Below are 22,326 nucleotides of genomic sequence, written 5' to 3'. Positions count from 1 at the left end.
ACGGAGCGACTGCTCCCCCAGCCGCGGCACGTGCCCAGCGGTTTTACCACAAATATGAACATCGGCCAATGATATCGGTGAAAGTCAAGTTTATTAGCGATAAGCCGATATCAGTAAACGAGGCGAATATCGGCCGCTACCGATGTTCGGCCGATATATCGGTGCATCCCTAATATATATATATATATATATATATAGTACACTTGACATCTATTGCACTTCTGTCCGTCCTGGGAGAGGCATCCCTCGCATTTGCCTCTCTCTGAGCTTTCTAGGTCCTTTTTACCCTGTTAAAGGGTTTTTTAGTAGATTTTCCTTACTTTTGTTGAGGGTTAAGGACAGAGGATGTCACACCATGTTAAAGCCCTATCAGACAAATTGTGATTTGTGAATATGGGCTATACAAATCAAATTTGATTGATTGATAAACATCCACTGTGTGCATGTTAGGTATCAAGTAATTTGACTGAGGACGTTTTGAGAAAATACGATGATGATTGACGCTATTTTTATTATGGCAGCCCAATAGCACAGATTTTTTTTAGCTTGAGTCCATAAAACCTACAAACCTACAAACCTGTAACACAGTTGCAAATTTAGTCTTATCCCACCGTTTCCAGCCTTTTTAATGCACTTTGAGCAAATAAGACAGGAGAAACCACACAATTGCACCTTTTTCATTGGGGACTCCACAACTTTAAAAACTATGTTTTAAATACACAATTTAGAAGAAAAAAAGATGGTGTTCCGGCATCTTGTACTTCCAAATTTTCAAGTAGGCATGGTGAATGAAAAGGCAATAGGACAACAAATTATTGCTAAATTGTATATTAACGAATATTTCCCTATCATGAGGCCACTTAAAGAGGACAGGTGATAGATGAATGTGCAATTCATCCTGCTGCTGCACTTGAGCCTGAGTCCTCCGGATACCCCCATCCACTGGCCCACTTTCAGGACCTCCAGCCCAGCCGGCTCTGGACTAAAGTACCCCCTCCGCAGAGACCCACCTCCAGCACCAGCCGAGCCCGGAGACCCACTCTTAAGCCCCCCACCCTGAGTGCTGAAAATGCCTAGAAATGTCCCACTCTTTGTGTTAGGGAAAAATACAATACATGGGACACTTGTAGGCACTTTACATGATATAGCAAAAATGCCTAGAAATGTCCCGACCAATCTGAATGAGCCGGACACCTCTAGGCACTTATCATTGAGGCAAAATGCATTGAAATGTCCCTCACTTTTGGTGTTAGGGAAATACAATACATTGGAGACCAAACCTCCAGCAACAGCCATGCCCGGGGACCCACTCTTAAGCTCCCCACCCCGAGTGCTGATAATGCCTAGAAATGTCCAACTCTTTGTGTTAGGGAAAAATACAATAAATGGGACACTTTTAGGCACTTTACATGATATAGCAAAAATGCCTTAAAATTTCCCGACCAATCAGAATGAGCAGCCCGAGGTTCCCGCAAAGCAACGGCGAAGCAGAGCAGGCAGATCAGACTGTGAAAAATCTTCTTAAAAAGGCAGATGACCCCTACTTGGCTCTACTCGCTTAGAGCCACTCCTCTTTAGAATGGATACAGCCCGGCTCAGCTTCTCATCAGTGATGCCAACTTAGCGACTTTGTCGCTAAATCTGGCGACTTTCCAATCCCTCATGGCGACTTTTTTTGTCAAAAGTTACTAGCAACAAATCTAGCGACTTTTTCTGGTGGCGGTCAGTCTCCCAGTAGCCTTGCGCTGGAGTCCTGCAATCAGAGCAGAGAGGAGACCCACACTCCGCGTCCTCCAGACTGCAATTGAATCGCGCATTCGCAAAGCCACCGCTGATCCTGCCCTGGTTTACAGAGCGGGATGTAAGTGTCAATGTATCTTCACTGTCACTGGAAAACATGAGTCATGAGTCATTGAAATCAGTCTCTTCATCAATGCAGAGTCCACATCTCTCGTGTGGAACTAGAAGTTCCACCCCACATAACAGCCTTTTGATTAAATTTGATATTCTAACATTTAACAAAACAGGACAAAATAGATTTATGTATGTGGGTCTAGATACAGCATTAAAGTCATGAAGTTATTTTGAGAAATGATGGCCTATTTCAATGGCAAGATAAAAAAAAAAAATCAACAGTAGAATACGGAAGCGTATTGCATTCACTTTTATTTTAGATTTTTTGGGGCATTTGTCTCGGAATTTTTGAGATAATTATCCAAGAAAACAGAATAATTTTTTTGTGAAGTGAATGTAATACGCTTCTGTATAAGAAAGCTTATTTAGGGTGTTTTTTCTCACTTTCTGTACGTCCTATAGCGACCATTACATTATGCAAATTAGGTGATGACGTCATTTAGCGACATCTAGCGACTTTTAGAACAGCCAATAGCTACTTTCCTTACTGAGGAGTTGGCAACACTGCTTCTCATGTGCCGACGCTTACACACCATGACGCCAACTTGTCCCTCTCATCTGGACCCTACACTGCCTGACCGCAGCGCACTGGCTCGGAAGGAAAAGGATAAGAGGATGTCAGATGCTGCACACTAAAACAGGTTTCCCCGTGCCAAAATGCTCAGTGACTTGTCACCAGGAAAAAGTGTATTGGTCACCGAAGCTAAGATGTCTGGAACTGTGATCCAGAACCACGCTACTCTGAGGTCTTATTTGGTGGATTTACCTCAGGGGGTGGCGAGACGCAACCGCCTGCAACTGATACCTACGGTGGCCCTGAGAGCTCAACTTAAGAAAACACATGCAAGTTGACAAAACACAAGCAAAGTAAGAAAACATCTTCATCAATTTCACAACACAACACAACACATTACAGAAACGCGCAGCAAATAGACAAACGCCCTGCAAATAGACAAACGTGCTGCAAATAGACAAACGCGCTGCAAATAGAGAAACGCGCAGCAAATAGACAAACGCGCAGCAAGTAGAGGAGAAAACACAACGGAAGTGTTCCCAGAGGACAGCTAAAAGTGATGGACAGTGCTGCCACAAAAACGTCCAATACACCATAGAAATTCGGTTCCACACAGGGTTCGGCCACCAACGGCTCTGGAGCCGAACGCGGCTCTTCGGCCCCTCTGCAGTGGCTGTACAGTTCAGTGGTGTTCATATGTTTCGCGAACGCTGAACTTAACGAATCAGTTTTCATAGTATTAACGTGAACGTAACGATGAACGTGAGTGAACGTCACGTAAATTTTTTAAATCATCACCGTATCAGGCCATCATGAAATACCAGGAGTGGGCGAGTGTGTGTGTGTGTGTGTGTGTGTGTGTGTGTGTGTGTGCGTGTGTCCTCCGGCGCTCCGACCCCGCCCACTCACTCGGAGAGACCCATCTTATCACGGAAGATGGTCCGATCTAGAGACATGTCGTCTTCTCCTGTTAAACTGAATAAACAGCGCTAACAAGCAAGCCCCTGTTTGCGAGGCAATATTTTGTCCATAGTGTGCAGGGGTACAAAACCTTTACTATCAAAAGAGCGAGTGGGCGGGGTCGGAGCCCCGGGACCCGGGACCTATACAGTCTATGCCCGGGACCGGAGCGCTCGCTACACACACACACACACACACACACACACACACACACACACACACACACACACACACACACACGCACACACACACTAACTCGCCCGCTCCTGGTATTTCATGATGGCCTGATACGGTGATGATTTAAAAAATGTACGTGACGTTCACTCACGTTCATCGTTACGTTCACGTTAATACTATGAAAACTGATTCGTTAAGTTCAGCGTTTGCGAAACATATGAACACCACTGAACTGTACAGCCACTGCAGAGGGGCCGAAGAGCCGCGTTCGGCTCCAGAGCCGTTGGTGGCCGAACCCTGTGTGGAACCGAATTTCTATGGTGTATTGGACGTTTTTGATGCAGCAGTGTCCATCACTTTAAGCTGTCCTCTGGAAACACTTCCGTTGTGTTTTCTCCTCTACTTGCTGCGCGTTTGTCTATTTGCTGCGCGTTTGTCTATTTGCAGCACAGTTGTCTATTTGCTGCGCGTTTCTGTAATTTGTTGTGTTGTGTTGTGAAATTGATGAAGATGTTTTCTTACTTTGCTTGTGTTTTGTCAACTTGCATGTGTTTTCTTAAGTTGCCGTTCGTTGAGCTTTCAGGGCCACCGTAGATACCTCTACAGACGCCTACACAAGATAGGACTTCACCACAGCAGCACATGTCAGAGCAGGCTCCCATGTCACCTGCCGTGACACCTCCAGCCTCAACTGCAGAGACTCCCACCCTCAGAACTAGGTCTGGGAGAGCCGTATTTGAGCCCTCTAGGCTTAACTTGTGAACTGAAATGAAGTGAGAGAAATCTCTGAAATATACTGTATGTTGAGTTATTGTTGGCTTATGGTCATGTGAAAGCTTAGTTGAAGCTAATAGGTGTAGTTAAAACACTTTATGTTACAACGTGAGAATTCAGGGAATAGCGGTTGTTTAATTAATGCACTTTATTCATACAAGTTCCAACGTTTCACTTGAGTGCCTAACAGTGTTTTCCTAACAGGGTTTGAATGGTTTAATGGAAACAACAGTTTACTCTTTGTTATCTTTAAAGGGAAGATGTGGTATTGTTCGATGTTATTCACAACAGTTTATTGACATGTAGGTTTAGCCAATAGGAAGCCCCTATGTTGGTATGTTAGGGACCAATAGGATGAGGCAATGAATGTGGGGTGCGGGGTCTGTCTCACTCACTTTATTAAGCAAACTCGACAGGCCTGCGATGCAAAACAAACACATCTGCAAGGGCACTTGTCTATTGCCCAACATTTGCGTGCTAATATGTGGTGGGCTATGTGAGGGTGCCAACAGCCGGAGGAAGCACAGACAAAAGCCGGGGGAAGCAGGGACATCACAAGGGTTCTTCCCCTAAATTTGAGATGACTTTAAAGTGAACACAATAAGCAATCTCTATTGAGAGAGAAGTTGTGAACAAAATAATTTGAATACTACTTCTGTCAGACATTTTATTTCCGAGATACAGCTTCAGTTTATGTGAAAACGACTCGTGCAGAGATGAGACGCGTCCCCTGCTCTGGTCAGTGAGGAGCTCATGCAGAGATCAGAACTGAGGGTAAGTCCTTGGTCGGGTGCTCCTGTGATGAAAAAGAGATTCAGAATTCATCGTAGGTGTTAGTGCACACTAAATAATAGCTAGAATAAATTGTAATGACTTAAACTTGTGCTGACGCTTTTACTCGGACTCACAGTGGATTGCATATCATGTAATGTCACCACATCGTCACTCCCTCGCTGTCTCCTCACCCTCCACGCCTTGCCAAGAAATAGTGTGGAAACCAAAAAAATGGCCGCTGACACACACATTGCTATAACCACTATCACCATGTGGTTACTAGCTGTTGCCTGTGGAGAGTCTTGGTCAACAGCCTTTATCGCACTGGCTTCAGCATAGTCTGCAGAGCGAGGCAGAGGCTGAGGTAGCAGCAGGTCAGATATATCTGAGGACAAATACACAACAATCAAGATGTTTCAGAGTGGAAACAGATATAAACTGTGTCTAAATTTAGGGGCTGCATCCCTCAGAGGTTGTGTTTAAAAAAAACTATTGCATAACAGTGGCACTACGAGGATGTCCAATTTCGAGGGTTCCTCAAGTTCCTCAAGAAACGAGGGCTCAAACGTGTTGATCATTCCCAATCCAAATTTACACAGAATTCATCGCACTTCAGAGATCAGCCCTTTTTTTAAGAGGTAATGGTGCCGGCAAGTGATGAGACGTCCAGCACTTGATTGTCATGCTTCAACCAAACAGCTAACGATTCATACATGAAAAGAATCAAGGGGCTAAAACTGTCTTGGTGTGTCCAACTTTAACTCTGCTGCTAGGCACCAGCAATAAAGGCGGGACAAAGTAGTGGCGCAGATCACCAAAAACTTCTGTAGACCATTTAATTTGTTTCAATCTATGCAGCCCACAAAGGAGGATGTCTTCATGGACAGTGTAGACCATGCTCTCTGAAGGATGCGGCTAAAGTCTATAAGTGTGTGTGATGTCCTGGTCTTGTCTGAATGACTTCCATACCATCAAGACTTAACAAGAAGAAGGCATCATCTCCTTTGATGAACTGTCTGCTCCTCAGCCTGCTGTGTGTGATGAAGGTTGAGGTCCCGGTTCCTGGGCCTCGATAGTAAAAGCTGCCATCAGACTGCGTCACTTTCGACCCCACTTTCCTAGGGTCATCCCAGTAGTACTCAGTACCTGAGAGAAAATGTTGAACAGTCATTCTGTGTTTGACTAACCCAGCTCAGCAGATGTATATCTTCAACTTCTCTTACCATCACTGGACACCTTATCAGGGTCAGTGGTGACCATTCGGTGCATGTTCATTTGCTCTCTGATGTCAGAATGCTGATCCATCAGGGCCATGGTCGCCTGCTGCCAGGGGCATGGCCACTTGAGGTTGTGGTCGTTGGGGCCTGAGGTCAGATGGAAGTAGAGGCCCATGTACCCCTGACGGTCGCTTCTTCCATTTAGATACGCGCCAACCTGCGGATCAGAGAGCGGCATGAAGTGAGTTCTGTGGACTCAAACAATTCACCCACCCCTCTAAAGAGCACATGTACCTGGAAGGAGTAACCTGCTGGAGAGAGAAAGCGAGGGCTGTACAGTTTTTCTCCTGCTGGTGTGGTGGCCATCAGGCGGGTGATGTTGCGGATGCGCCAGACGTGCTGAGGGCACTTTGTGGACGACAGGTTGATGTCATCAAGAGAGAAACCCCCACTTGATGGACTCTTTCCCCTGACGGCCTGAAAAACCACACGGGCCTTCTGTGTCACGTTCAGATCAACGTTATGCAGCTCCCACGAACCCATGACACCTCCTGTAACAGAGAGAATGTATATTAATCAATATTAATCCCACTGCATTATAGGTGAAATTGTTATATAATCTGCACAGCGAGGTTTTCCTCTTTCTTTCACTCCTCACTCTGAATGCCTGTTCTCACTCTCTGTAAAGTTGGTGATTGAGTTTGATCTTCTGTGAAAACTCTGGAACTAACTGATGGTCACCGCTTCAATTGTCAGAATCAGGTCCGACAAGTTCAAGAGTAATGTTGTGCTGCAGATGAGTTGAAAAGCCAGGAAACCTTTCAAATACAAATAATTACAAACAGAGTTTCTTTGCTGCAGCTCTTCTGGTTTAGGAAGCCAGGAATCATGGGTAATATCCACTAATCAGTTGTGTTTCTGGAGCCCAACAGTATGAATATGTAGAGGGCGATGTTCTTCAGTAAAATTACAAACTGTGGGATTAAAGTTGTAAATTGGTATGTGAATATTGTATCTTTACATAAAAATCATCCCCTGCTATCATGTTCCTTCTAATTAGGGCAAAAAGTCATACATTACCTGAAATGCTCTTGAAGAGGTTCAGTTTACCGCTGGGTGTGGCCTTGTCGTACTCTCGCACCCAGATGTTGAGAACATCATCAGCCGCCCCCGTGTTATGGAGGAAGAACTGCAGACACTGAGCTCCAGGTTTGGGGTAAAGCCAGCGACTCTCCAGAGAGGCCTGCTGCCCAGGTTCAGCAGAAGCTGTGCTGAAGTGCATGAAGTAGCCTTGACCTGGCAGAGCAGCCGAGAAGCAGGTCATACTAAGCATCCACAGTTTCTCACATTTAATTAAACTAGTAATGTTTGCTCTTCATTATCGCCTGTGAATAATGCAGAGTCAAACTAAGTCTGCTGGGAACCTTACCAGAGTTAGAGTTCTTTCTCTCTTGCAATATTCATAAACAGTTTTTACGAATGCCCCAAAAAAAGAAAAACATTGAAGGGTCGATGCATACCCTGCACAAGCACTTTATGTCCCAATCAGACAAATAATGAACAATTTGAATAATGCCATTTCTTAATCCTCTTCTCATGTAAACATACGATGACAAATGTTCCATTAGTCTATTGTAAATATGTGGCAGTTCTAGATGTGGATGTAGAATGTGTTTTCTAATGTTATTGGTTGTAAAAGTACAAAACTATAAAGTATAAACTATAAAACAAAAAACTATATGACATGATTCTCTGCCCTAATAGCGATGCCATGATGACATCATACCTACCATGTAATTATAAATGATTATTTAGACTATATAAGCTTCAGGTCATGTCTTTAGTCCTAAATAATGCCTCAAATAATTAATATTACTTTTTTGTGACTTGTTCATGACGTCAATCATCTTAAGATGTAAGATGTGATGAGGAATTATTTTCTGATCAGTATAATTTAGATTTAGATTTTGGTTGACCTTGACCTGTGATCAATCAGCTCCAAAAGTTAATATTCTAGAGAAACTGTCCTGAGTAAAATGGGAAAAGAAAACAGAACATGTGTTGTTTAATTATTTTGTACTCATAGACAGGGTTGAAATCAATGCCCTGCTTCCAGTTATGTCAGCGCACAGGGTAATAATTGTTATACTGCTGACATGAGGATGAGTGTTCCCAGAACTGACGCAGGGCAGTGGACAGCAAACCACTCAACTATGTTGATTTCAAGGGGTAAACTGAATCCAGAAATTGTGAAACATATATTAAATACTAGTTGGATTAAGCTCTGTTGAATATGTGAGGCAATGCATACGATGCATATATATGATGCTCAATTTAAACTGTGTGTAGGTCAGAAATAGGAGTAAGTGGTAATAGTTACTTAAAGGGGACATATTATGCCCATTTTACCACAGTTGATATGGTTCCTTGGGGTCTTAATGAAATGTCTCTAACATATTTTGGTCAAAATATCACAAGGATAATTTAAAACAGCACCCTTTTTACCCTGTCTAAAACAGCCCTCCTCAGATTGACCTGTTTTGAGTGCCCCGCCCCCCTCACCCCCGGGGAGCCTGGCTGCGAGAGCCCCAGCTCCCCAGCACTGCCCCGCGGTGGGAGCAGTGGGAGCTTGAGCTGGCGCAGCAGCAGCATCCTTCCACACTGTTGAGTCAACGTTTAGAGGAGATCCGGGGTCCCTTGTTTATGCGGCCACTTAAATGTCTGACGGGTAGCAGCAGCGAGCTAACGCTAGCCGGGCTCCACTGGCCAGGCTAGCTCGCTTGTCTAAGGCCATGTAGCGAGACGCCCCTACATGGGCATGGTGTGACTATGACGTTTATTTCGGTCGTAATCCCATTCAACGCACTCTAGCTTATCGTTTCTGAAATAGAGGAACCACAACAAATCGCGGGAGTTGTTTTTTTCCAGAGTTTTTGGGACGGTAGACATGCCAGATACCCAAATTAACGTGTAGAAGCACTACAAAAGTGGAATTTTCATAATATGTACCCTTTAAGACATGCAGATTCAACAATGAGCTGTTTATCCAGCAGGTCGATACTGCACAAAGTCCTGAAAGAAGTATGATCATGTTTATCTTGAACCATTAAACTATGATCATTAAGCTTGATACTCTGTTCAGTTAATGGTTATAAAGCAATTCAGCTACTTGTGTTTTTCAGATACACAAACCCCAAGGTCAGATAGGGAACGGAACCTCTGAAGTCAGATCAAAGGAACAGTAACATTTATAACCACACAAATATGCATACTAAGTGTAATTTAAACAGCTGTACACCTCACTCTGATCCAATAAAGGTAGTGGAGTAAAATTTAAACCTCGCTACTTGAGTGAATGTACATTGTTATTCGCATCAATTTTTAATGATTGATAATCACCTTTGCATTGCCCCATGGCGGTGAAGTCGTGCTGAGGCCCTCCACTCACAGATCTGCTTTGTTCCCACTTTGGGTTCCCAGGTTCCTGGATCATCCCACATATGTTCTCCTGTTTAAAGTCACAGCTGTCCACAAAGGTGGAGGACTCCGCTGTGGACAGGGAAGAGCTGATCAGACACTGATCCAAGGACTCGAATAACCCAAACTTTTCAGTTGTTTGACCGTAACTCTGTTTCCATTCATCTCAAAATCCTGGAATTCAGATAAAGTTAATACATTTTTTATTATTCATTAAAAAATGTAAAAAGCCTTTTTAAAATGTATGAAATGTGTGAGAGACTGACAAGAGGAGGGTAAGAACACTACTGAATATCAGATCTATAAATGGCTGACTACCTGTTGCATCAGGCTCAATAATCACCTGATGGAAACTTCTTATGTAATTAATCAGGGCACCTCTGATCCCCCAGGCTATCATAGATACAGTTTAATTTGCCCTGCATGGACAGAGTGATGCTGATATGATACAGAGTGTTGATACTCACAGTTTGATTACTGTGAGTGAGGAAAATAAGCTAAAGTAATAAGTTAAAACTAGCAGTGAAAACATGACTGCTGGCATGGGCTCAGAGTGAAATTAATTGGAAATCTTCACTAACGAAGTGAACCTGTATAACATGCTATAGTAGCCAGTTTACATTGTTGGGATGTTAATCACCTGATTACTAAAGGCTTCAATTGCTATTTCTGCCTGCATTGCTGGTTGATTACACAATTATACAATCAATCACTGAAATAAACAATGATCACTTTAGCATTGTATGGCATCTTCAGAGTATTCAAACTCATGGCGCGTATTAGTAAGGGCTGGTTAGAGCCCAATATTATCAATAAGCTACATTTTACTATAAGCTTGTGATAGATAAACTCTGATCGTCCATGTAACCCTGCAAGGTTATTATGAGACATAATTCTATAGGGCGATTTAGTTTAGCTCAAACACTCCAGGGAGCCCTCCAGTGCAGGTTTATGCAGCCTATTCACATGTAGTACTTACTTTGATTTTAACATTTAATATAAGACTATGCTTATATGTTCTATTCTGATTCTGTTTGGAATCCAGACACATTTGAAATTCTCTTGGTTATTGACAATCTGAAGGAAAGGTTATATTTTCACTCGTGTCTCTTTGATTGATCTTTTATTTGTCAGCAGAATTATCAAAACCTGAAAAAACTGATTTCCACCAAACAGGGATGGGGCCTGGGAAGAACCTTCCAGGATCTGTTTCAATTTCTTTACCCTACCTCTGTTTTTATGACAAATGAATCAGACCACTTGGTTTTTCTATATTTCTACTAAAGGAACTAGACAATCATGTGCAGCATCATTCGGCCTTGGCAAATGTGTATGCTATTCCTTGTGTGTCTTCATTGTTTGCGATATGTTTTATGGGCAAAGTCACACTCAGCGGTTAGAGGCAATGATGTCTAACCCTGTTTTTATTACTTTATGCAATGATGCCATTATCATCTTCCATACGTCTGTATATTTATTTACTTCCTATATATATACATGTATATATATATATATATAACTATAACTATAACTATATATATATATATCCCGTGCAAGGTATTGCCTGAGGCCGTCGTACCTCTAAGTCTAGAGTTTTTTTATTGGTTAACTTACTGCAATTGTAGAGACGGTTGAGTTTGGTTAGGTCACTAGCACTGAACCCCATCCTCTGACCAATTACATCCATGAAAGAGGGGATGTTGGTGACGATGGTGGGCTCCGAGCCGATGTTGAAGGAAGTCTTACTGTAGTGCATCACTGAGCCGTAGTCATAGGGGACGCCCAGAGCACTGGACACTTTGTCATCATATGTCTTGAAGTTGTGCTCTTTTCCTAAGGAAGGAATAAAAAGAAGCTTGGCTTTGTGATTTTTAGAGATATAGATGAAGTAACAGGATATATGGATGTATTCAGATGGTAGATGAACATGAGGAGAAAAATGTGTTTGTTATAATATTTAACGCTTTTACTTTATTTACATTTCTATGACATTGCTCTTACTGGATTGCAATGCTGAGCTGAAATATCCTTTTCATCCAACATTTTTTATTTTACCGTTGACCCTGTGTTAACTTATATATGACAAATTAAACTCGAAACTTGAATTTGAAACTTGAATCTGCCATTTGACAAAGTTGCGAATGTAATCAAAGTTGTTAACTTTACCAGGTTCAATGCGATCCCACATGATGTTGACGTAATCATCACGGTCAGCTCTGGACTGCTCGTGCCAAAATCCAAGAGCATGCAGGAACTCATGCTCAACAGTTCCAAGACGATCACAGTTATTACCAATGGACAATCGCTGCTTTCCCTCCTGCTGGTTTCCTACAGAGGAGAAGCATCTACAGAGAGGGGAAGCAAAATGCAAGTTTGGCAAAGTGGTTTAGTGCCTTATTATTACAAATATATTGACTGAGCAATTTAACTCATGCCCACACCTTACCTCAAGGCATCATGTGTTTAAGACTATTGTGTACCTGCATGTGTCCTTTGTCCTCAGCGGGGTAATGAGAGTATTGAGACAAAACTAACATTACATTACATTAAATTACATTCATTTAGCTGACGCTTTTATCCAAAGCGACTTACAATAAGTGCATTCAACCCTGAGGGAACAAACCCAGGACGACAAGAATCAAGAAAGTACAATTTCTTCAAAATAAAGCAAAACTACAGAGCGCTTTTTTTTTATTCAAGGTAAAGTCGGAAGAGGTATGTTTTTAGTTTTCGGAGGAAGAAGTGTAAACTTTCTGATGTCCGGATGTCGATGGGGAGCTCATTCCACCATTTAGGAGCCAGGACAGCAAACAGTCGTGATTTTGGATGAGTGTTTAGCTTGCAGTGAGGGAGCAACGAGCCGATTGGCCGAAGCAGAGCGGAGTGAACGTGCCGGGCTGTAACGTTTGACCATGTCCTGGATGTAGACTGGATCTGATCCGTTCACAGCACGGTACCTAAGTACTAATGTTTTGAACCAGATACGGGCAGCCACTGGTAGCCAGTGAAAGGAGCGGATGAGCGGAGTAGTTTGAGTGAATTTAGGTTGGTTAAAAACAAGTCCAGCTGCTGCATTCTGAGCTGCAAAGGTTAGATGGCACTAGCAGGTAGACCTGCCAGGAGGGAGTTACAGTAGTCTAGGCGTGAGATGACCAGGACCTGGACCAGAACCTGCACCGCCTTCTGAGCGAGAAGGGGGCGTAGTCTTCTGATGTTGTACAGCATGAATCTACAGGAACGTGTTGTTGCAGTAATGTTGGCAGTATAGGAGAGTTGGCTATCGAGTTTCACACCCAGGTTCCTAGCAGTCTGAGTGGGGGTTAACACGGAGTTGTCAAAGTTAATAGTCAGGTCATGGATGGGAGAGTCTTTCCCTGGAAGGAAAAGTAGTTCAGTCTTGTCAAGGTTAATTTTCAGGTTGTGTGCGGTCATCCACTGAGAGATGTCAGTCAGACAGGCAGAGATTCGTGCTGCTACCTGTGTTTCAGATCGGGGAAAAGACAGGATTAGTTGGGTGTCATCCGCATAGCTATGGTAGGAAATGCCATGTGAGTGAATGACAGAGCCGAGAGAGTTGATGTACAAAGAGAAGAGGAGAGAACCCAGGACCGAACCTTGAGGGACCCCGGTAGTGAGAGGACAAGGTTCAGACACAGATCCTCTCCAAGTTACCCTATAAGTGCGTTCATTGAGGTAGGAAGAGAGCAGGGAGAGAGCAGAGCTTGAGACACCCAGGTCCTGAATGGAGGAACTCAGGATTTTGTGGTTCACTGTGTCAAATGCAGCAAAGAGGTCTAGAAGGATGAGGACAGAGGAGAGAGAAGCTGCTCTAGCAGTGTGAACTTGCTCAGAGACAGCAAGGAGGGCAGTCTCAGTTGAGTGACCTGCCTTGAAACCAGACTGGTGAGGGTCAAGAAGGTTATTGTGTCCTGCCAGGACAACACCTGGATCTGTTTCTAAGCCCAAAGAGCACTCTCCCTACCCCCACTGTCTAAGTGCCCCTGAGCAAGGCACCTTACTCCCCCAACATCTGCTCCCCGGGCGCTGTGCCTGGCTGACCACTGCTCTGTGTGTCCTGTGACGTTCACCAGATGGGACAAAAGCAGAAGACAAATTTCCCTAATCTGCATGTCGTGTGATTGTGCATGTGTTTGGGATCGATAAATGTATCTATCTTATCTTTAAGACACTATAACACTGCAAAGTGAACTGCAGAGTTGGGTGATAATACCCTAAGCCAATGTTAGCCTTGGCGGTGTTATGTGCCGTCTGTTAAATCAAGTTTCATGTAGCGTGTAATATTTACATCGGTTAATATGACATGAATATATCAGCTAATGCATTGGGTGCAGCATTTTGTGCAGTGGATGTGTGTTATGACTGTTGACAAAGAAGCATACAACCAGCAAACATGTCAGGCGCTGGGGTAGCTTTGTCTTGTTACATAATGTACACGTCTGAAGGTGAAAACTCAACTCACCCGCTGCCTTTGAACACAGAGATGTAGTTCTTTTCTCCATTCCACGGTGTGAAGTCAATACAGGTCTTCAATCTGTACTGGTCAAAGGCCTTTAGGATCACTCCCTTTGCATTCATTTCTATATGTTCCAAAGTTAAATTAAAAATAATATGTTACTTCAGTGCATAACCATGGCACATACTGTGAATTTCCACACAGTGTCTTACCCAGACTGTCCTCCAGGTAGTAAGGAATGGTTGTTGGCCAGCGATACGAATCTCCTATGATGGAGTTTCTTCCGGACGTCTGACAAGAATGAAGAAAACAAGATATACCAAGATGGTGAATAAGAAACCGATGAAGGAGAAACACAACACAACCTTGACCAGGCTCACTAAAGTGATTCAACCATAACTATGTGTTTTTTAACTTTAGACATTCTTTGATTATTATACCAAATTATTGATGTATTTAAAGAGAGTTGGTTATTTATTCCTATTAGAATTAATAAAATAAATTTAATAATTATAATTACGATATTACGGTAGATTTTATGGATATATATATATATATCCATAAAATCTACTTTTAAATATATACTTCTGTTATCCACATAATCATCGAATTGAATAAATGTAGTATTTTAATCGCTGATTAGTTGTTTCACCTCCCATCTTATCATTATTAGGACAATGAATCACCGTCAGGGAATTAACCAGCATTCAAATAGTATTTGTATAGCCCATATTCATAAATTACAATTTGTCTAATAGGGCTAAGGGATGTAACTTATGAAATAAAATATATGCATAGAATTTTTCTCTGTACTCAAAATATTCCTTCATGCACCCAGAGCGCCCCACTCAAATAGGACTGAAGATCCTGTTTACCAAAAAGTCTTCCCAACAGAGTGTTTGTTATGTTCAGTCATTGACCTACCATGTCGATATCTCCTTCCAGCAGGTCCAGCTCGGCCGCTGCAAAGAAAAAATGTGTTTGCATGAGAAAAGCCTCAGAAACATTTGATGACATAATACAACAAAACCAAACAAAAAACAATGAGAGTCCTCAAACCTTGATTGATGTCGAAGATGTCCCAGTCATGACCTTCATCAACATCAGTTTCTGCAGTAGAAGAATAAGTCCAAATTAGATCACAATATGAACTTAAACATACAAACAACAGATTCTGAGATATAGATTACTTTATTATTGCTGAACTAGTGTAAAATATGCAGCACTATATATACAGATAGAGTCATGCATCCAATTAAACCTATGAAGAAATACGCAACACACAAACACAGAGAGAGAGAGAGAGAATCTATGCATTTTACCTTCATTTACTTTTCTTTCCTTTTTTTAATACAGCCCCAAGAAATAGAATATCTCTGCATTAGCAGCATTCAGACTGAAATACATTCATATGGGAAGGATGACATTTTTAGCTGGAACTTCTGAGTAAATTGTTCTGACAAAGAACCCATCATATTATCTGACTCACCTGTTTCCCCTGTAAGTGCAGCTGTCGTCTGTAAAATAAATTAAATAAAGCACGTAACATTTTATGAAAAAAATTATGACATGATTTAATTGTGAAACATTAACTGACATCCTGCCTCTTAAAGGGCTTTATACTCACCAAACCCAGGCAAAAAAGCAGAGTAAAGAACCGGAGTGACATGACTCCTGCTGCTGACACACTTTGTTGCTTCGAGCCTTGATGTGTCTGAGGGAGAGTTGCTGCTTTGCTTTTGTACAGAAGAAAGTGCAGCATGCAATAGTCACTTTTATGACTCTGGTTGGAGAAGATTACATGACTGTGTTATTAATTATTAATTCAAAAGTCATGATTAGCTTATCTGAGAATTTATATCCCCCTAATAAACATACAATGTTGAAGGTGGTTAGGAAAACAACAATACAATAAACATACAGTTCAAATGAACAGAGCTTGCTTGGACATGTTGTCTATTCCCCGCAAAATCTGAGAGTATAACTGCTTCGAACTGTTTGCATTTACATCAATAATCTAGGCTACACATTGGTGAAGATTTAACAATGTCAATAGATGAGTCAACCAGAGCTTTGAAAAAAAAATAATCTTTTATTTTATTTTCTACAATTAGTACACTCATCATTTGTGAGGGGCCATTTAGGGGTTCAGTTTCTTGCCAAGGACACTTCGGCATGCAGATGAGGGAAGAGTGGGGTTTGAACGAACTGGCAACCTTCTTGTTGGAGAACGACCACTCTACCCCCTAGGCCACACCGCCCTCAAGGTCATAGGTGTAATGTTGCCTTAGTGCTCCGCAATTTTTTTAAATTTAACGAACCTCCACCATAATTTGTTTGGGACTCATTTACATTTTTGTTGGGAATTGAAGATTAAACATCCAACGTCAGGGGGTGTTGTGGCCTAGTGGTTAGAGTGCTGGTTCTCCAACAAGAAGTATGCCGGTTCAAACCCCACTCTCTCCCATCTGAATGCCGAAGTGTCCTTGGCAAGATACTGAACCCCTAAAATGGCCCCTCATGAATGTTGAGTGTACTAATTGCAAGTCGCTTTGGACAAAAGCCTCAGCCAAATGACATGTAATGTAATGAGATAAAAATTAAACAAATGGAGAGATAAATGTTTTCATAGTGCTGTTTAAAGTGTATTGACCAATTCAGTGTCAACACACGTAGGCAACGGAACACGTTTGTGGTCATGTGACCATTATGTTTTCAAGCCCCTCCCATTTCCCCCTTGCCATAAAGCAGAAGTTGGTGCTGGTGCTGTGGAAAGTATGTTTTTTCACAAAAATGTAAAAGTAAATTTTCTTGCCTTGAACTTAATCAACTGTTGTGTCAAAACATATTGAATCAGGTGGAAAAACTTATATCATACATGTTGGTGAACTTCCAACATCTAAAACCATGTGATTGATGCTAGCTGAAGATTAGACTGAATTGCTAAGAGATGTTGTTTTTTCTAAAACGATGGCTGTGGGGTAAAGTGGGACAAATGCTGTGGGGTAAAGTGAGACAGTGTCTCACTTTACCCCACCATGAAACACAAGTTAAGTTTAGTCTTAAACATATTCTAGTGTTATATTAAATTATATATGTTTTATTTTTAATGTCATAAACATTGTAGAAAAGCCATCATGCCAAGAAACTATACACCAGGAAGACAACCTGGGGCCAAACACCCCTCACAAAAAATTGTACAAAGTTGATCCAACAAAAATAAGTGAGTTATTGCTATATATATCTTTACGTTGCGAGTTAATACAAATTAGTCTAAGTTATGATAACTCATGTTTCTGTGTTGCCAAACGCGGGAAAGCCAACTTTCCGAGTTGGAGGTCGTCACTTGAATGCCCCACCCCAGTGTTGTTGCGGTGGAGCTGGTGACCACACTGGTATGTATTAATCTACTTTTGTTTTTATTAAATGTGTCAGAATTCATATTTAGAGTTATATGGTGTAACAACTTAGCTAATGATTGAGGTTGTCATTATCTTTGATAATGTTACATGCTTTAAGTGCAATGCTTTAGCAGTTAGCCTAGAGCTAACTGCTAATGCTAGTGAGGCATGTCTAGAGAGGTCCAGTAGCCCTCTAAACAGAGCAGGTATGTGTTTTCCGAATTGTCTTAAAATATGTTATACAGTTTAACAACGGGTTAAACCTTGACACTTGAGCAAAACATTTTAATCTGTAATTTTTAACTGTGTGTGGAGTAGCTCTTGAAGTACCGCGAACGCAAGCTAACGTCAATGCTTTTCATGTCGTCAAATGTCAGGGGATTTGACTGCGCAGCTTTCAGCTTCGGCCCCTGCATTTCTCGATCTTCTTTGTGAGAAGACAGGACGGTTAACCGGCGGGAACAGCGTTAAGAGGGGGGTGTCTTTTCTGAGGGACACACCTGGCTCCGGAGAGCTGGTCCACCATGGGAGCTGGTGTGACGCGGGATAAGAGTCTTATCATTATAAGACTTCTCTCTAGACCATCTGCCGGTAAGAGACTTGTCAGTTGTTGAAACTGGCCGCGTGAAATGTCCAAAATGTGCGTTTGTGTATGTGCTCGCATGCGGCGGTACGTACGTGTGTATACGTGTGTGTGCTCGCGTGCGTACGTACGTAAGTATGTATACGTGTGAAATCGCGTGTGTGTGTTTGAGAGAGAGAGAGAGACTAAAGGCCTCAGTATGCTTCTCCGAGTCCGTTTCGGAATGACGGACGGACGGATCGGACGGACCCTTTTTGATTTATAGTTCTACGAGCCTTTTTGTTGTGAAAACAATTCACCGCCAGAACAGTAGATGGCGAGACGGAAGTCGAGCTTAGACAAGCCTACCTCATGAGGTATATAGAAGAAGTCCACGCTGGTTTATTTACGTCCTCCCGGCTCCTCACACACAGTGAACGATGGCAACTAACAGAAAAAGGATGTTGATGACGCGACAGTTTTTGCTGAATAAAGTGACACCCAGCGGGTCAAAATGCTTTTGTTATCGTGTCTTAGCGCAGCGGTTCCCCGGTCTTGTTTCCAAACTGCGTTGCTAATTCAACAGCTGCAACAGCTTGAAGCTACACGGAGGCAGCTAGCTCCCCCCAGCTTCCACACACAGTCAGCACGGACACCCGATACTAGCTACTACCAAGTGTTTGCTTCTAACCTGACGGTGTTTGAGAAACAGTGTCATGAGAGCCGTGGGATTAAAGTCAGCGGGTTTTTGCGCTGTTCCCACCGCAGTTAGCATGGTGGCTAGCCCGCTAGCCCCGTTATCAAAGTTCGTTATAACCGTATGTGACCGTACACACATGCTGTAAGTGCTCTAACCAGCCACCGTCAGCCGGACAACGCCGCTGGCTTAACACACTTGTCACATTAATCATAGAGTCGTAGTTGTGATTTTGGTTTATTGTGATGTAGGGAATGGAACAGGAAGTTTCCATTCCGAAATGCTGGCGTTAGCGGACCAATCACAGCCAAGTGCTATCCGTGGGCTGTCCGTCATTTCGACGTGTAGTTAGAAAAATGAGAGCGGCACGAAAAGCTCTCCGAGGAGCCTCGGAGAGGCACGGAGAGGGCGTTCCACGTTGGAGAGGGCGGTCATATCTGTCCGTGTCCGTCAAAACGCAGAAGCATACATTGGCCTTAATGCCTGATGTCATTTACCTTAACTTTTTATATAACTACAGCCCATTATGAGTTTTCTTGTGTATCTACAGTATTGCCTTGTATAAATGTACTCCTGTGTACTCAAACAATACCAGTACTATACAGAATAAAGCCTTGCATCTTATGCTCCTGCTAATATTTCAAAATAAAACTATTTTACAAAACAATTAATGGATTCAGTCAACAGGAACGTGGTAGGTGCTATTATTTTGAAACGGTAGGTTACAGGAAGCCCGAAAAACGGTAAAAAAATCTAGAGCAGCACAAATGAGGCGAACCCTGCCAGCTGTTCAGGCAGCTAACTCCAGCTACGCTGCTCCAATAATGTGACAAACATCATGTGACATGACCACAACCATCTATAATACACACCCACCCTACTAGGCGTCTATTTAAGCAGAGAGAAACTTCCCATCACCCTCCTTGCTTGCACTGCTGCGCAGCATTGCTGCTAGTTGCTTCAGCCCCCCCATCACCTCAGTAGCCACCTGTTACTACAAACTGCAACAAAGTAAACAAATGCTGCAAAAATATTTTAAAAAGCATCACTGCGGTCTCCTGGTCAGACTACAACCCTCATTGAGAAAATATGTCCAGGCATAATTTTGAGGAATTCTTATTAATAATTAATTACCGCCCGTGTGGAGTGTAGGGTCACCGATATTTATATACACATAAATCCCCATTTTGTTACACTACAACCCTCAATTAAAAAAAAATGATAAAACATAATTTTGAGGATTTTTTTAATTAGTAGTAATTAATTACTTCAATTATTATTTAAGATCAAATGGGTGAGACATTTACAGCGGAAATCCATCTATAAGCCTTGTTTTACCATTGTTATTAAGTCATAATTTGGGATCCCTCACAACTTGATTAAAGGACATTATTCAGTGAGTATATTTCAGTCAGACAACTCACGTTCGATCATGTAATATATTTATTACAACAGATTTAGTGTTTGGCGTCTAGGCTCCAACTTAATCACTTCCCCATATGATTACACAGGAATGATGGGAGTGATGAGCAAATACTTGTAACCCCCCGTTGGAAAAACTGATAAAATAAGAAAAAAGTGGAATAAAACCAACAGGCTCAGTTTCTGCAGTCGAGTCACAAAACTTCAGTCTCACACGGTCACATGGTCGCATGGTGGATGCTGGGGTGGTGGAGGGTTTGAAGCAACAGGTAGCAATACTGCAGCAGCAGTGCGAGCAAGAGGGGTTGATGTGAAATGTCTCTCTGGTTAAATAGACCACCTGATAAGATGGGTGTGTATTATAGATGGTTGTGGAGATTGAGGTATGTCACATGATGTATGTAATATGATGTATGTGATATGATTGGCGCAGCGCAGCTCGAGTTGTGTGCCAGAACTAGCTCGCAGGCGTCGCCATATTTCAGTCAGACAACTGACGTTCGATCATGTAATATATTTATTACAACAGATTTAGTGTTTGGCGTCTAGGCTCCAACTTAATTACTTCCCCATATGATTACACAGGAATGATGGGAGTGATGAGCAATTACTTGTAACCCCCCAAAACTGCACATATTCGGAGCCTGACGTACGGATCGGTATCTGCTATGTGTGCGCCATTCTGCTATGTGTACTACCAAAAAAACCCCCCATAAACAGGGGAAAATGTAGAAACCTCAGAGAGAGCCACATGTGAGGGATCCCTCTCCCAGGATGGACAGGAACGGATGTATGCCACGACAAGGGTGCAATGAATCCCTTGGTATCGTTCGCATTGTGTCGTCACCATTTGAGGGGATGAAGGCGCGCCGAAACACGCCTGTGACTACCCCGGACGCGGAGACGTGATGGATCCCGAGATCTGACATGCAACAAAGGATTTATGCAGCGGAGATTACATTTTAAAACATCAAGGCTGCAGATGATGTTTGAGAGTCAATATCCCTTCTTGTGGTGTCCAACATAGCATGAGTAGCATTGATGATGGAGTGTTGCAGTCATAGCGGTGCCACATCTTAGGGTGTGCAGGGAACAGCATCCAGGTGTTAGGCCTCAGCTCTGGCAGGGATGGCGAAGCTTTGAGGAGATCTCGTCATGCATTTTCAACCATTGTTGGTAGGCAAGGGTGTCGTCAGATGGGTTGAAGAGGGATGCAAGCGTTTGATCATAGAGGAGAAAGAACAGAAAGCAGTATTATTCTTAGCAATGATAATTCAGAAGTCTTGACAAGATCTATCAGACTTGTCGTGAACATGTGTTCTTCTGAGACTAGAGAGAATAAGGTCATGTAGAGGATTAAATGAGCGTCCTTTGCAGATTTCCTATTAGACTGCTTCCGTTATCGTATACTCTGACTCACCTTGACAACAATTCAGTAATATGGAAATATAAAGCCAAGGTAAATGTTAGTTAAGACTGTCATCATTGAGGCTTCATAGATTTTCTATTGTATTAGCATTGACGCATGATAAAGTTATTGGTTATTGATCTATTCACTGCTCTGTAGGAATTGGATGAATACCATGGGGTCAAGACGCTCGGGTTTGGTTGGACAGACATTAATGAAGACTCCCCCAAAACGGCTGTGGTCTAAACTTCCTCTCTATGGGCAGAGATTTAATTTATTTACATTGTGATTAATTAAATTTCTTTATATCAGGGTCTTGAAAAGTATTAAAAGTGGATAAATCCATTTAGACCTCTACAGACCAAAGAGTATCTGTTATGTTTTAATTGCCGCGGCGTGGCAATTCTCTGTAGGCGCTTTGGCCTGCGAGAGAATATACTACCTAGTGGAACTGTTATGTGAGCCATTCACTGCCGCGGTGTGGCCATTCTCCATAGGCGCATTGCCTGCAGGAGAATATGCTAACTAGTGAACCTGTTATGTGCGCCATTCACC

The 22,326-nt window shown here is 42.5% G+C and overlaps 1 protein-coding gene across 1 annotated transcript; it reads right to left on the bottom strand.

Annotated features, from left to right (window-relative positions):
* Positions 1 to 5,090: 5,090 nt before the first annotated feature.
* On the bottom strand, positions 5,091 to 21,292 carry LOC128448102 (meprin A subunit beta-like). Its single transcript, XM_053430650.1, has 14 exons — positions 21,211 to 21,292; positions 15,341 to 15,391; positions 15,206 to 15,243; positions 14,494 to 14,572; positions 14,288 to 14,405; positions 11,974 to 12,152; positions 11,422 to 11,640; positions 9,730 to 9,879; positions 7,411 to 7,626; positions 6,625 to 6,881; positions 6,337 to 6,547; positions 6,083 to 6,259; positions 5,248 to 5,498; positions 5,091 to 5,135 (listed from the first exon to the last, which is right to left on the bottom strand). Exons 1-14 carry the CDS (start codon positions 21,290 to 21,292, stop codon positions 5,091 to 5,093), a joined length of 2,073 nt encoding a protein of 690 aa, XP_053286625.1.
* Positions 21,293 to 22,326: the final 1,034 nt, after the last annotated feature.

Source organism: Pleuronectes platessa, chromosome 9 (genome assembly GCF_947347685.1).
Source record: "Pleuronectes platessa chromosome 9, fPlePla1.1, whole genome shotgun sequence".
In the NCBI taxonomy this organism is placed as follows: Eukaryota; Metazoa; Chordata; class Actinopteri; order Pleuronectiformes; family Pleuronectidae; genus Pleuronectes; species Pleuronectes platessa.
This window is presented reverse-complemented; position numbering and strand designations above follow the sequence as displayed.